Genomic DNA, 12,057 nt, shown 5'->3' with positions numbered 1-12,057 from the left:
TTCGGCCATCTTAGCAATGTGGTGTTCTTTGGTTGAGTGTTCTGGCCTTTCAGTGGGATGTGCTCCACAGATGCCTGTGGCTTTGGCAGCTGCTGTTCCTTCTCTTTACTAGAACATCTTTGAGAACTAGTTGTAGGGCTGGTTTGGAGGACACAAATTCATGGGAGTTTTCCTTTATTGTGGAAGAATTTTATTTCATTTTCAAAGACAAAGGAGAGCTTTGCAGGATGCTATTCTGGGCTGAAAATTTTTCCATTTTAGAGTCTGGAATGTGTCACTATTCTCTCCTGGCCTGCAGCGTTTCCTCTGAGACGTCAGCTGTGAGTTTGATTGGGGTTCCTGTATAGGTCACTTGATTTTTGTCACGTGCACATTTAAGGATTTTTTTTCCTTATGTTCAACTGAGGAGAGCTTGGTTCTCGTGTGTCTCGGTGAAGGTTGCTGTTTGTCAACCCTTTTGGGAGTCCTGTGCCCCTCCTGGATGTTGTTTCCCAATTCTTTCTCTAGATTAGGGAAGTTTTCGTGCATTATTTCATTGAATACACCTTTAATCCTAGTTGCTCTTTCTGCGCCTTGTGGAACTCCCATAATTCTTATGTTGGGCCTTTTAATTGTATCTTTTAATTCCTGAATACTGTTTTTAGCTTTGCCTAGCTCTGCTTCCAGCTTGTTGTTTCCCCTGGTGACAGGAAATATCTTCCAATTACCATATTCTTTCTTCTGCTTCATTCATTGAATTTTTTAGACTGTTGACTGTACTTTTAATTTGCTCCACTGTATTCTTAGCTTCTGAAATGTCAGCTTTCATTTGATTCATTTCCTGTGTAACAACTTCTTTAAATATTTTGAATTTTTGTATTATGTGCTTCTCATTATTAGCCAGAACCTTTATGTTTTCTGAATTCTGTGTCCCCCATTTTTTCCCAAAGTCTTCCTCAGTTAACTTAGGGTGGTAACATTGTGCCCCTGTCTCTTAAATTTTGACATTTCAATCCTGTTTGGTGTGGTGTGTTTTTCTCCTTAGTGCAGTTTTCTAAGATGTATTCCCCACAGGTCTACAAGTCAGTTTTTATGTTCATTCAGTGTCCTGGGTTAGGAAGACACCAACTGTCTCAGATAACTAGTTTATCGGTGGCAATGTTCTTGTCTGAACACACAAGATGGCACCCAGTGGAGCACTGGGATGCAAAGCTGGTGCTGTCCTCCCCGTAAGATCATCCAGTTGTGACTAGCTGGAAATGTCCCCACTCTGGTGTTTGATCCTTGTGCAGCCAGCTCTGACCCGCCACCAGTCTGCCCTGCGGAGTCCGCAGCTCCCTTTCCATTTGTTCCTGGGCCAAAGTATTCTGCAGGATTGGTCGGTCCCAGCCTGCCTTCACCTCCCCAGCTCCCCGTGCGAACCCAAGCTCCCACCTGGCTGCTGCACGGGCTGATCTGTGGCTGCATCTGGATCTGGTTGTCCCCGGAGTCCAGATCACAGCTCACCGGTGGCTGGTGGATTTTCTGTTCCCTGTAACACTGCTCTCGCCCCTTCCCTGTGTCCAGGGGTTCTCCAGGTACCTCCTTGTTGACTTTTGATCCCTATTTTTTTCTGTAATCTGTTCTCTGTTCTTTACCCTAATAATTCTCCATCATCTCAAACATGTCTGCACCCTTTGCTGCCATCCTGATTCTCCAAGAATTAAGAATTTTGTGTTTTCCAATACTCCTGTCACCAAATAGCAGGTGTGATAAGATCATATGGTTCCTTTCGTCCCACTTGAGAGCCTTCATGTGGGGGCGGTTAATGATGGAGCGCTCAGCAGGAACTGCAGCTCATTTCCCAGAGAGAGTGGAAAGGATGTGGGAGGAAAAGGGAAGGTTTGTGTGTGCTTAGTTCCCTGGGGGGGCGTGGTAAAGTAACATTTCTCTTTTGTTTGCAGCTAATCTCTTGAGACTGTGATAGAGGAAGAGGCAGAGGATGTATTCCCATCCATCTGAAGATCTGATTTGTACCATTATACCAGCAAAGAGAATGTAACTCCTTTTCTAAATCCTTGCTAAGTATTGTTGGCAGAACTAAACTGCTGACCTTTTACTTTTACTGTCTTGAGTGTCACGTAAAATTGAGTTTGCCATTTTAAATTGCATTTCTATGCAGGTTTTAGTTAAAAACTCGTGCATGGCAGTAATTGTTCCTTGCTTTTATAGTTGTATTTTGTAAATTTTTGATTTCTTTATATAAGGTCATAGATAGATGTGGGTTTTAGTGCAGTTAACATTAGCTTGCTTAAGACATTCTTTTAACTAAATAGAACTCTCACTGGCATTTATACAAAGACTGTTGCAGTATTTAGTACATGAATTATTTTGAATTTTGAATACACGTCTCTTCTGTCAGAGTGAGAGCTCACTGATGGTGTGGATCGGAGAACAGAAACCACAGCTGTCCAGGGGCCTAAATCAGAGCTTCTCCTGCATGTATATAATGTCAGATTGTCAGCATGACAGAAGTTATTTTTGTATCTTTAAAAAACAATTTGTTGTATATAGTTTTTTTAATTTCTTTTGTGCAGATCAATTTTTAAACTCATGTGGGTAGGTATCTTTCTAGTTGTAAACCATGAACAGTCAGTGTTGAAGCAGTGTGAGCGGGCAGTGGAGCTGGCACCCAGCGGCCAGGCATTGCAGGACCTTGCTCTCCTGGCCTGCCTTCCAGTGTAGTCAGTCTGTAGTTTTACTGCTGAGACTGCAGAAATGGTAAGGACAGATCAAAACATCAAAATTTCCAAAACTTTTTGGGAAGAGATTACATACAAGCACATTTAGCTTATTAGTAAAAGTCAATTTTTAATAACTGCTTTGCCCATAAAAATGCAAATATCTACAGAAAACTTGGACTGCTGTCATAATTATGACAAAAGTACCAGATGTCGTGCCAGAAATGTTACACAGACGTAGATATCTCTGACAAAGTATTTCTCAGAAATAACATGCTTATTATTTTTAACATTTAAAAATTTCACGTATTTGTGTAATTGGGGCTTTTGGTTTTGAAGTTTTAGCCAATCAGGATTCTATTCAATCAGCATATGGACCACTCTTGAGTGAGGCAGATTTTATCTTTTCCTTAATCAGTTTATTAAATCTCTGAATTTAAACTAAACCATGCTGCTATAACAAAATAAGTCGATGTATCCATGGAGTGTTTAAAAAAAAATCTTTGCATCATAGAAACTGATTTTGAATGTGAACCAGTGTTTTCACAGGTTTGACCTGTTTCTTGGTAGTTCATATTTTAGGAAATGGTATGTTTAATATAAGGGAATGGAATTATAAGCAACTAAGGGAGACCTACAAATTGGCTTTGGATTTTAAATATTCTTGCAAACCTTGTGAATAAAAATTACAACTCTCAATCAGTGGTGTAGTCATGTCTGTGACCTAAGATGCACACTGGGTGAAGCTGGTATGGTGGAAGTTCTTGGGAAGTGGTGCACTGCTAAAGAATATCACTGCCGTACACAGCATGTTTCAAAAAACAAGTCTCGTTTTATTAAGCTGTTTCACACGTTTATTCATGATCTGCAATTCAATTACAAAATATTCAGACATAATGAAACATTCAGAGTAACTTAGGAGAAAAAGTACCATGGTACCTTGAATGAATTATTAAAAGAAGTACTTTCCTTGAGACAAGATACATTTAGCACACTTTGCGAGGGATTCTTCCCTGCTTGCCACACAGTACAAGTGCTAGAAACTAATGATTTACTGTGAGCCATTTCAAACTTGACATTTTGCATTTATCATTTAATGCATGCTATTTGAATATTTCAACACATGAAATCAAAGCAGAATACTTCCCAGTCAATACCAATGAGTCCCAACAAATAAGCCTAATGTCAGCTCTACCGTGTTAGCTCTGAGAGGCTGCTGCCGCCTTGCTTTTGTCATTTGTTTGTGGGTCGGTGGCGGTACTTCCACTTACAAACGTAAATTTCTGGGTTCTTCCCCTTTTGCTAAGAAGATCCATCTAACTGAATTTCTCAAATCTTCATTGTAAATTGAAAACACGCTGAAACCAGTGGATTTCTGAATGACAATGTTTTGTCATGTGTACAAAAAAAATACCTTTGTCCTGTTCTTGAGGTTCAAACTATGGCTTAGAGAACGTGCAGGATTTGCCAGATGTCACATCTTTCTAGTTTTCCAGTGGACCTGCCTATAGAATACTGTAAACATAACTGGATAAAAAATAAAAGCAGATGTAGAGGAGTTTTCATTAAATTACAAGATCATTTTGCTAGTGGTTCTCAAAACCTTTGAGGGCATTTGAAGAGTGTTGTTCACTTAGATTTGTCTTTAGAAAAAAACAATGGCCTGTGTTGAGTGTGAAGACCAAAGGCCCAGTACTGTAACTGAAGGCAGTTAAAGACTTCACAGCTTTGCCAGTGAGTATACAAATGTAAAATATTTTATCAAAAGATACCAGAATTTAAATTTCTTGTGAACACCTAATGGGAAGAAATATGTACAATATGAAACAGCTTCTAAGACTGTTTTATCCCCAAGTGGAAATTTGTGCTGTATTTAAAAACAGAACAGTAGCGGCTCAAGGGTAGAGTTATGTAAGACATTAAGGCTCACTGGTAGATACTGAGTCATAGGAAAGTCACGTGGCTTTCTCTGGTGAAGAAGCGATTCCTACTAGGGTTTGCTTTTTCAGTGTATGAAAACTGATCAGTCAACCATGCAAGAAATTGATTCCAGGTTCTCTCTTAAGGCTTTCTATTCTGCCTTACAAAGTCCAGAAGTCTAACAGCACAGTTGGAATTGTGAACAGTGCAAACAAGGATAAGTGCGCAAAAGGAATTCTGAGTCAGTGCTTTCAGGGTGCGAAGATGAGCTTACATTCCATCGCCTCAACAACATTTCAGTTTTGCTATACAAAGTGTTTTTTTCCTTTGCAAGAATGAGGTTTAATGTGTTTCAAACTTTACCATTTGGAGTACAGAAGGCTGAGTCCAGATAAATTCTAGCTAAAATGCTGCGATCTTACTTGCTTCTCGAACACCACTCAAATATGCCCCTGTAACGGTTTGTGGAAAATGCCTGTTTGTTGCCTGTAAGAAATAATTTGATATTAATTCCTTCAAAAGATAACATAAGCATACATATATCTTTAGTTCAAAATAAAGATTGATGCTACTTGCTGCATACTCATATTAATACCTCATATTATCTGATTTTTTCTGACTTTCTTGCTAGACTGCCATACTGATTCATTCTAAATATATTCGGCAGTCCGCCAAGAGGAATGTGTCCCAAACATGACCATCTTAAACCAGTCACTTTCTCTCTCTCTCTCTCACACACACACACACACCCCTTTATATATAAGACCATAGTCCTTCTCCATCATCTTAAATAATCAAGTTGGTATAATGAGTGTAGATCATTATAAAAAATGAATCGTTCATCCAGCAGACAGTTTTGCCTTATGGGTAGAGCAAAAGGATAAAAGTTAAAAATCGATAAATTATGGACCTTAACTTCAACAAGAAGACAAGAAGGTGTGAGGACTGTTTGGGGAGGAGGTACACTTGAAAAGCCAAGCTGACTTGAGGAATAGCTGTAGTGGGCCCAAGAGAGGCAAGAGGCAGCCTTAATTGGGGACTTGTTACATGGCAATCTGGGGGAGAAGAACAGGTATAGATTTGCACGCGGAATAAAGTTACCTAATTAGGGCCGGTGCTGCACCACAGCCTGTGATGCCAGCATCCCAAATGGGCACCTGCTTGAGTCCTGACTGCTCTCCTCCCAGTCCAGCTCCTTGTTAACATGCCTGAGAAAGCAGAAGATGGTCCAAGTGCTTAGGCCCATGCCACCTAGGTTAGAAAACCCAGGCAGAATTCCTGGCATAGGCTTGGCCCAGCCCTTGCTAGTGGAAACATTTGAGGAGTGAACCAGCAGATGGAAGAGCTCCTGCCTTCTGAATACAATTTAAAAAATAAGTTACCTAAATTGTGTGCGAAGGGATGAGGTCGGTGTATGGAGGAAATGGTGGGGTGGGTGGTGAGAAAAAGCAACAGGAACAAAACCTCGGGTCTGCACAAGAGTCTGAGGGGATTGTAGCACAGGAAAGCACGGAAGCTCAATCGTGCTGCCAAGGTTTTGGCCTGCAAGAGCCGTCTCTTCGGGGCAGCTGGCTGTGCTCCCTGCACAGTTGGCTCTTACAGTGATCAGAGCCATCCGGCTAAGGGGGCACGTTTTTTTACCTGCATATATACAAAAATATTTTGTGCTCTGTATTAGTTGTCATCAGAGAACATATGATATTTGTTCTTTGAGGACTGGTTTCTCTACTCCCAAGTGAAAGTGGGATCTTAATGACACTTGTGAAGCATATTTGTAAGTTTTGTTTATAGGTTTTCTGCTTTTTCTTGTACTTAGCATATCAGAATATCAGAAAGGTTTATGACCATGAACCGAGGAACTGTACTGCTGCGATGACACAGGACAGACTGGGAGGGGAGGGTAGAGAGAGGAGGAGGAAAGGCGGAGGGATGACCCCATGCCTCTAAAACTGGTGAAAAGTAACTATTAGATAATGTGGTAAACAGAGATCACCATGTAACACAGCACCTGAGGTCACAGCTTGGAATACCCTGGGGTGGTGGGGACTGGGTCAACTTTCCCTGATAAGGCTCTCTGCATGCATATCCAGGAGCAGAGACACTGCTCCCAGAGCGTGGCTGGCGACCCAACCCACTACTGCTCGGGCTTTCCAGTGGCTTTCGCTTACATGTTAATAATAAATGCCTGGCTCAATTCCAGAATAGTCATTTGGACATGCAGCAGGCAGACTAAATCCCAGTTTAGGAAATGGGAAACGATGCAGAGAAGGGGTGGAAATCATTCAAAAGCCTTAATAACTTTACTGAGAATACCACCAAAAAATTCTGAGAACCAAGAGCTTGGGAAGTAAAGGCCGAAGCCTTTTTGGGGCCCCGCGTGTAGTGTGGCGGTTAAGAGACTGGGAACAGCCGCCTGCTACACCGGGGCGCCTCGCTTCCAGTCGCCCAGGCCTGCTCCGCTTGCTCTGGCAAATCACCTGGGAGACCTAGACTGCCTTTCTGGCTCCTGACTCCAGCCTGAGCAGCCCAGCTGCAGCAGGCCTCTGGGAGTATGTGATCACACTCCACTCTCTCTTTGTGCCTCAAAAAGAACAACTTTATTGGGCACATAATACTCTTTTTCAAAATGTCCAGTGTGAACAGAATGGCTTTCAAAACCTTTACACCAAGACTAAATTCATAGTACAAGTTCCATTTTTCATAAACTTTTACACGTATCCCTCTATAGTACACATTAGAATCCAGAAGAAACAGCTGGAAGAGTTAATGCAGCCTCAGAGTGGACGGTGTCGAGATGCGGTTGCCAAGTGCTGTCCTGAGCGATTCAACAGCATTTCACCTGGACATTTTTTTTTTTTTTTTAATTGGAAAGGTGGATATACAGAGAGAAGGAGAGATAGAGAGAAAGATCTATCCGATGGTTTATGCCCCAAGCGGCTGCAACAGCTGGAGCTGAGCCAATCCAAAGCCAGGAGCCAGGAGTTTCTTCCAGGTCTCGCTCACAGGTGCAGGGTCCCAAGGCTTTGGGCCGTCCTTGGCTGCTTTCCCAGGCCACAAGCAGGGAGCTGGCTGGGAAGCGGGGCTGCTGGGATACGAACCGGTGCCCATATGGGATCCTGGTGTGTTCAAGGCGAGAACTTTAAACACTATGCTATCGCGCCAGGCCTTCACCTGGATTCTTAACTCTGGGCAGAAACTGCTTTTAAAACACATCAGAATTCGTACCTCACCGGCGAAAAAGATGGCTCCTTGTATTTCTTCGGCAATGATGTCGTAGGCCTCACCGCTTCCGCACGTCTTCACGAAGCTGTACGCCATCTGTATCCACGGCTCTGTGCTCCACCGTGTAACAAAATACTTGATGGGATCCGGGACCTCCTGAACACAGCATAAAGAGATCAGCAAACGTCACTTCAACAGGGCGCTGCCCAGATCCCACCGGCAACTGTCCCACCCTCCATGGACAAAGTTCACTGGGCAGCACTCCAGCTGCTCCCCACCCTCTGTAGATCCGAGGCCTTGTCCCCACATGACGTCCACACGCCTGGACTTCGCTCCGTGCCCGGAGCCAAGAGCTCCACTCCCTTGCAGAGGTGCCAAGGCAGAGGGAGGGTGAGATGACAATCTCTATCTGGGATGCCTGACAGGTTTCTCCACAACACAGCAAGACAGAGATGTGCTTCACTAAATCAATTTTATCAGCTGGCCTCGAACAAGCCTCCCTCTGAGAAATCTCTGAGAACTGCTCAGTTTTAAGCATGAATTTTGAGTCAAGTTTTGGGACAAAAATCCCAGCTGGGGGTTAACCGAGGTCCTTTGCTACAGCTGTCATTCCCCCTGCAGTTTCCCTAACGTGTGACTGCATCATTCCTCTTGGGGATGAGGCCGTGGTGGTTTATAGACCCCAGGCTGTGCCACTCGAAGTCAGCTGGGCCTGATCCTGAAGACGACGGGAGAGGACATCTGCCCAAGGCTGCGCTCACAGTCCCCGGGGTTTGAGTAAACCCAGGATCTGCAAGAAGTGTGAGCATTTTACATCCCTGGGAAACAAAGGGATGGGAGTGTGAAGAGGACAGCTGTGTATAAAGGCACGGCAGGCACTGAGCCACGGTGGGCCTATTCCACTGTGATGTCATCTTTGAAGAAGAGGGCCCACACACACGCGCACATAGGGACAGGCCAGCCATCTGCAGACGAAGGAGAGGCCTCGGGAGAAACCTTGTTCTTGCAACTCCAGCCTCTGGAACTGCATGACTGAAATTTCAGTTGCCTGAGCCACTCAGGCTGTGGGGTTCTGCTGCATGGTCTGTCCCAAGCAGCCCAGCAAACACCCAGGGGAGAAGTGAGTCCTGGGAGGAAAGCTGACTCGGGCCCCTGCCACACCATTCCCCGTGACCCCTTCCCACTCGGTACGCTCCATCCACAGGAGCTATCCAGGTGGAGCGCAGGCTCCTCATCGTCTCCGCGTGTTCTCTGACCTGCTCCTTGAACAGCTCCCGGAGGGTGGCCATGCACTGCTGCAGCACCTGCTTGTCCTCCAGGGTCCGCAGGGACGCCACCGCCTCGCCCGTGATCACAGACATGAGTACGCTCTGCTGCTTCTGGAGGCACACGGGAACGTGGCTCACACCTTGTACTCGGAGCATGCAAGTCCTCAAACTGCTCACTTCCAAACACGCAAGGGTCTTGCACAAACCAATCACAACACTTCCCTCTGCCCCTTATCCTCCCCTTCAGCTGCCCGGCCACACTCTACCACTCCCTGCTGATCAAATCCACAGGAGGCTGTGCGAATAGCAAATATGAACAGCTGCTCAGTTAGCAGAACTCGTTTCAGAAAGAGATTGAGAAGGGAAATCTGCAGGAAAAGTCATGGGAAGCAACCCTTCTGAAACGGTAAAGGAATTCTCTCCTTGTTTCTATGGGAAACCTATTTTTAAGAAATAGTAGTCTTGTGTCATTTATCTTTTTGTATTTTTAAATGCATTTTTAATGACTCAAGAGGCAGACACAAACACAGAGAGAGGGCTCTTATCCACTGGTTTACTTTGCAAATGCCAGACATAGCCAGCGATGAGCGAGGCCAAACCTGCGGGCCAACAACTCAATCCAGATCTCCTATGTGGGCATCAGGGGCCAGGTACTTGTGCCATGACCTGCAGCCTTGCCATGGGGGTGCACTGGCAGGAAGCCAGAATTGGGACTGGAGCAAAGAACTGAACCCCAGCTCTTGGATACGGCACCCGGGCATCCCTGGCCGCATCTAATAAAGGCCCAGCTGTCCATGTGAAACCTGACACAGGAAGCTTCTTGAATCCAAAAGCTGAAGACAACGGCTGCTGTTCTTTGGTGTGTAGCAATAGGACAAGGTGACATTGCTCGACTTTCAGTGGCAGAAGCATACTCTCCCCTTCCTTCCTCTGATGCCAAGACCCCCTCACCTGGGCCACCACATCTCACCCTTCTCAGTTAGCTGGGAACCCCCTCACAAAGTCCATAGAGTTGGGCTGCTGGCACAAGCTTTAGCTAAGAACTCCCTTCTCAAGCTGAAATAGCCATTAATACAGCAGCCGGTTCCTGTCCTGGGAAGCTGCATCAGTGTTTAAAACACAAGAAAAGGCAAATACTGGGGTTGTCCTTGTATTGGAAACCGCCCCAGTGTTCTTCCGTTTATAAACACATATGGGGTGATTCCCGCACACTGACTCATTCTCCCGCTGGATGCCCGCATGACTGCCGAGCGGTGCGTTCAGACCACATTTCTCAAACCTCCGTACCTGGGGATCCATGTCATAGAACACGGCGAAGAGTCCCCGCTGGCTGGCACTGGGAGGGACGTGTCCAAAAAAGTCAGCCCCTTGAACTTTACTGTCCCAAAACCTGTATGGAAACTGCAAGGCGATCTGGAAAGCGAACGAGAGGAAGCGGGCTCAGTGTGTCGTCTCACCGGCAGTCAGCCCGAGAAGCGTCGTGAGCTGTACTCTCACAGAGCGAGTTCCATACGACAGACAGCTCCCTGCCTCCAGGTCCCGTCACCCCCTCTGTGCTCAGAGAGTGCCCTGCTTCACACCCACTCCATGCATCCTCACGCAGGAAAGGTGGGTCCCACAGACAACCTGCGGGCTAGCTTGAAGTCATAAGTCACTCTGAGACGGAAACAAAAGCACCCCGCAATGACAGCCCCAAGACGCACAGCTCTTGGGACCTGCTGCAGCACAGCCAGTTTTGCTAAGGGACACTTAGGAAGGCAGAGGAAGTGACCTCCTGTCCCCACTCACTGAGGCCAATGACTGGGAGGCAGACAAGCAGGTCGGGGGGTGGGGGCCGGAGGTAACTGAGAACTGATTTAGAGCAGATTTGAAACTTGGGAGTCGCGATGCATTCTCCTGAATTCAAAGGTGACTCAGCAGTTCTCTGCTTGCTTTGATGTCAGCCTTTCGTATTCCTCAGAAACAGCCATCCCAACAGAAAGGACCACTCCCTCCCCTACCAGCGGCAGCTCCTTCGGTCTGACTCGCACCCCTTTAGTCCTAAGGCTAACGTCCCCTGTCACCTTCTCAATGATGCCTGCGCCCAGGCTGCTGATGGCCTTCATTTTCTTCTCTGGCAGTGGGGGATTAAACTGGATGGCGCCTTTCTGCAGCATGGCCAGGGGTACAGCAACCAGCACCTGTGGGAGACAACACAGTCAGAAAACACACAGCAAAAGGATCCAACCCACAGCTATGCCATGAGCTCATGTCCGGGACAATCTCACCACTGTAACCATGTTGTTATACTGACAAGAAAAAGGGTTGCCATGGCAACTGTGCAGGTGGTCACTGTACAAGGATGCCTGCGTTGAGTAGAAGTAGCATCCACACAGAGAAATCGGGATTCAGATCACTGGGGCTGGGGCTGGCACTGTGGGGCAGTGGGTTAGACCACTGCCTGAATAATCAGCATCTCATTTTGGAGTGCTGGATTGAGTCCTGCTGCTCTACTTGCAACACTCAGATCCTTGCTGATGTGCCTGGGAGAGCAGCAGATGACCGTATGCTTGGGCCCCTGCTCTCACATGAGAGACCCAGCCCGGCCCAGCCCTGGCTGCTGTGGCCATCTGGGAATCAGTGGATGGAAGTCTTTGTCAGCCTACCTTTCGAGTAAATAAGAGAAACCATAAAAACAAAAAAGCTCTTTATAACTGATAGATTTCCTAGGACAGAAAAGCAAGCAGGTCCTAACCCTGAGAGGAAACAGGTTTAAACGTGGAGTCATCCTTCCTAACACATGCTAATGTGCAGCCAAGCCGCTGCTCAGCTCTGCCAAAAGCAGCCATGAAAGGAAGGGGCACTCACCTCGCTAACCTTAAAGGCCTGTGGTATAACATGTGAAGTTGCCACCTGCAACGCCTTACCATGCAGGAAGAAGTTTCTGGGTCTACTTCCACGGCACTACT

General features: G+C 46.0%; 2 protein-coding genes across 3 annotated transcripts in view; one reads left to right on the top strand and one right to left on the bottom strand.

Annotated features, from left to right (window-relative positions):
* DEK (DEK proto-oncogene) overlaps window positions 1–3,398 on the top strand; it is a 29,378-nt gene extending 25,980 nt beyond the window's left edge. For both annotated transcript variants that reach the window (XM_040967743.1, XM_040967744.1), the window contains one exon: window positions 1,923–3,398. In XM_040967743.1, coding sequence (XP_040823677.1) covers window positions 1,923–1,934 — 12 coding nt within the window. In that variant the 3' untranslated portion in view covers window positions 1,935–3,398. The remainder of the gene's footprint in view (window positions 1–1,922) is intronic.
* Window positions 3,202–12,057, bottom strand: part of KDM1B (lysine demethylase 1B) — a 59,438-nt gene continuing 50,582 nt past the window's right edge. The window contains exons 17-21 of the mRNA XM_040967742.1: window positions 11,173–11,289; window positions 10,397–10,522; window positions 9,098–9,220; window positions 7,845–7,997; window positions 3,202–5,105 (exon numbers count right to left, since the gene is read on the bottom strand). Coding sequence (XP_040823676.1) covers window positions 5,022–5,105; window positions 7,845–7,997; window positions 9,098–9,220; window positions 10,397–10,522; window positions 11,173–11,289 — 603 coding nt within the window. The 3' untranslated portion in view covers window positions 3,202–5,021. The remainder of the gene's footprint in view (window positions 5,106–7,844; window positions 7,998–9,097; window positions 9,221–10,396; window positions 10,523–11,172; window positions 11,290–12,057) is intronic.

The sequence above is a fragment of the Ochotona curzoniae genome, unplaced genomic scaffold (assembly GCF_017591425.1).
Source record: "Ochotona curzoniae isolate NIBS_2020 unplaced genomic scaffold, NIBS_Ocur_1.0 scaffold_461, whole genome shotgun sequence".
NCBI lineage: Eukaryota > Metazoa > Chordata > Mammalia > Lagomorpha > Ochotonidae > Ochotona > Ochotona curzoniae.
Note: the sequence above shows the minus strand (reverse complement) of the source record. Positions and strands in the feature narration are given on the sequence as shown.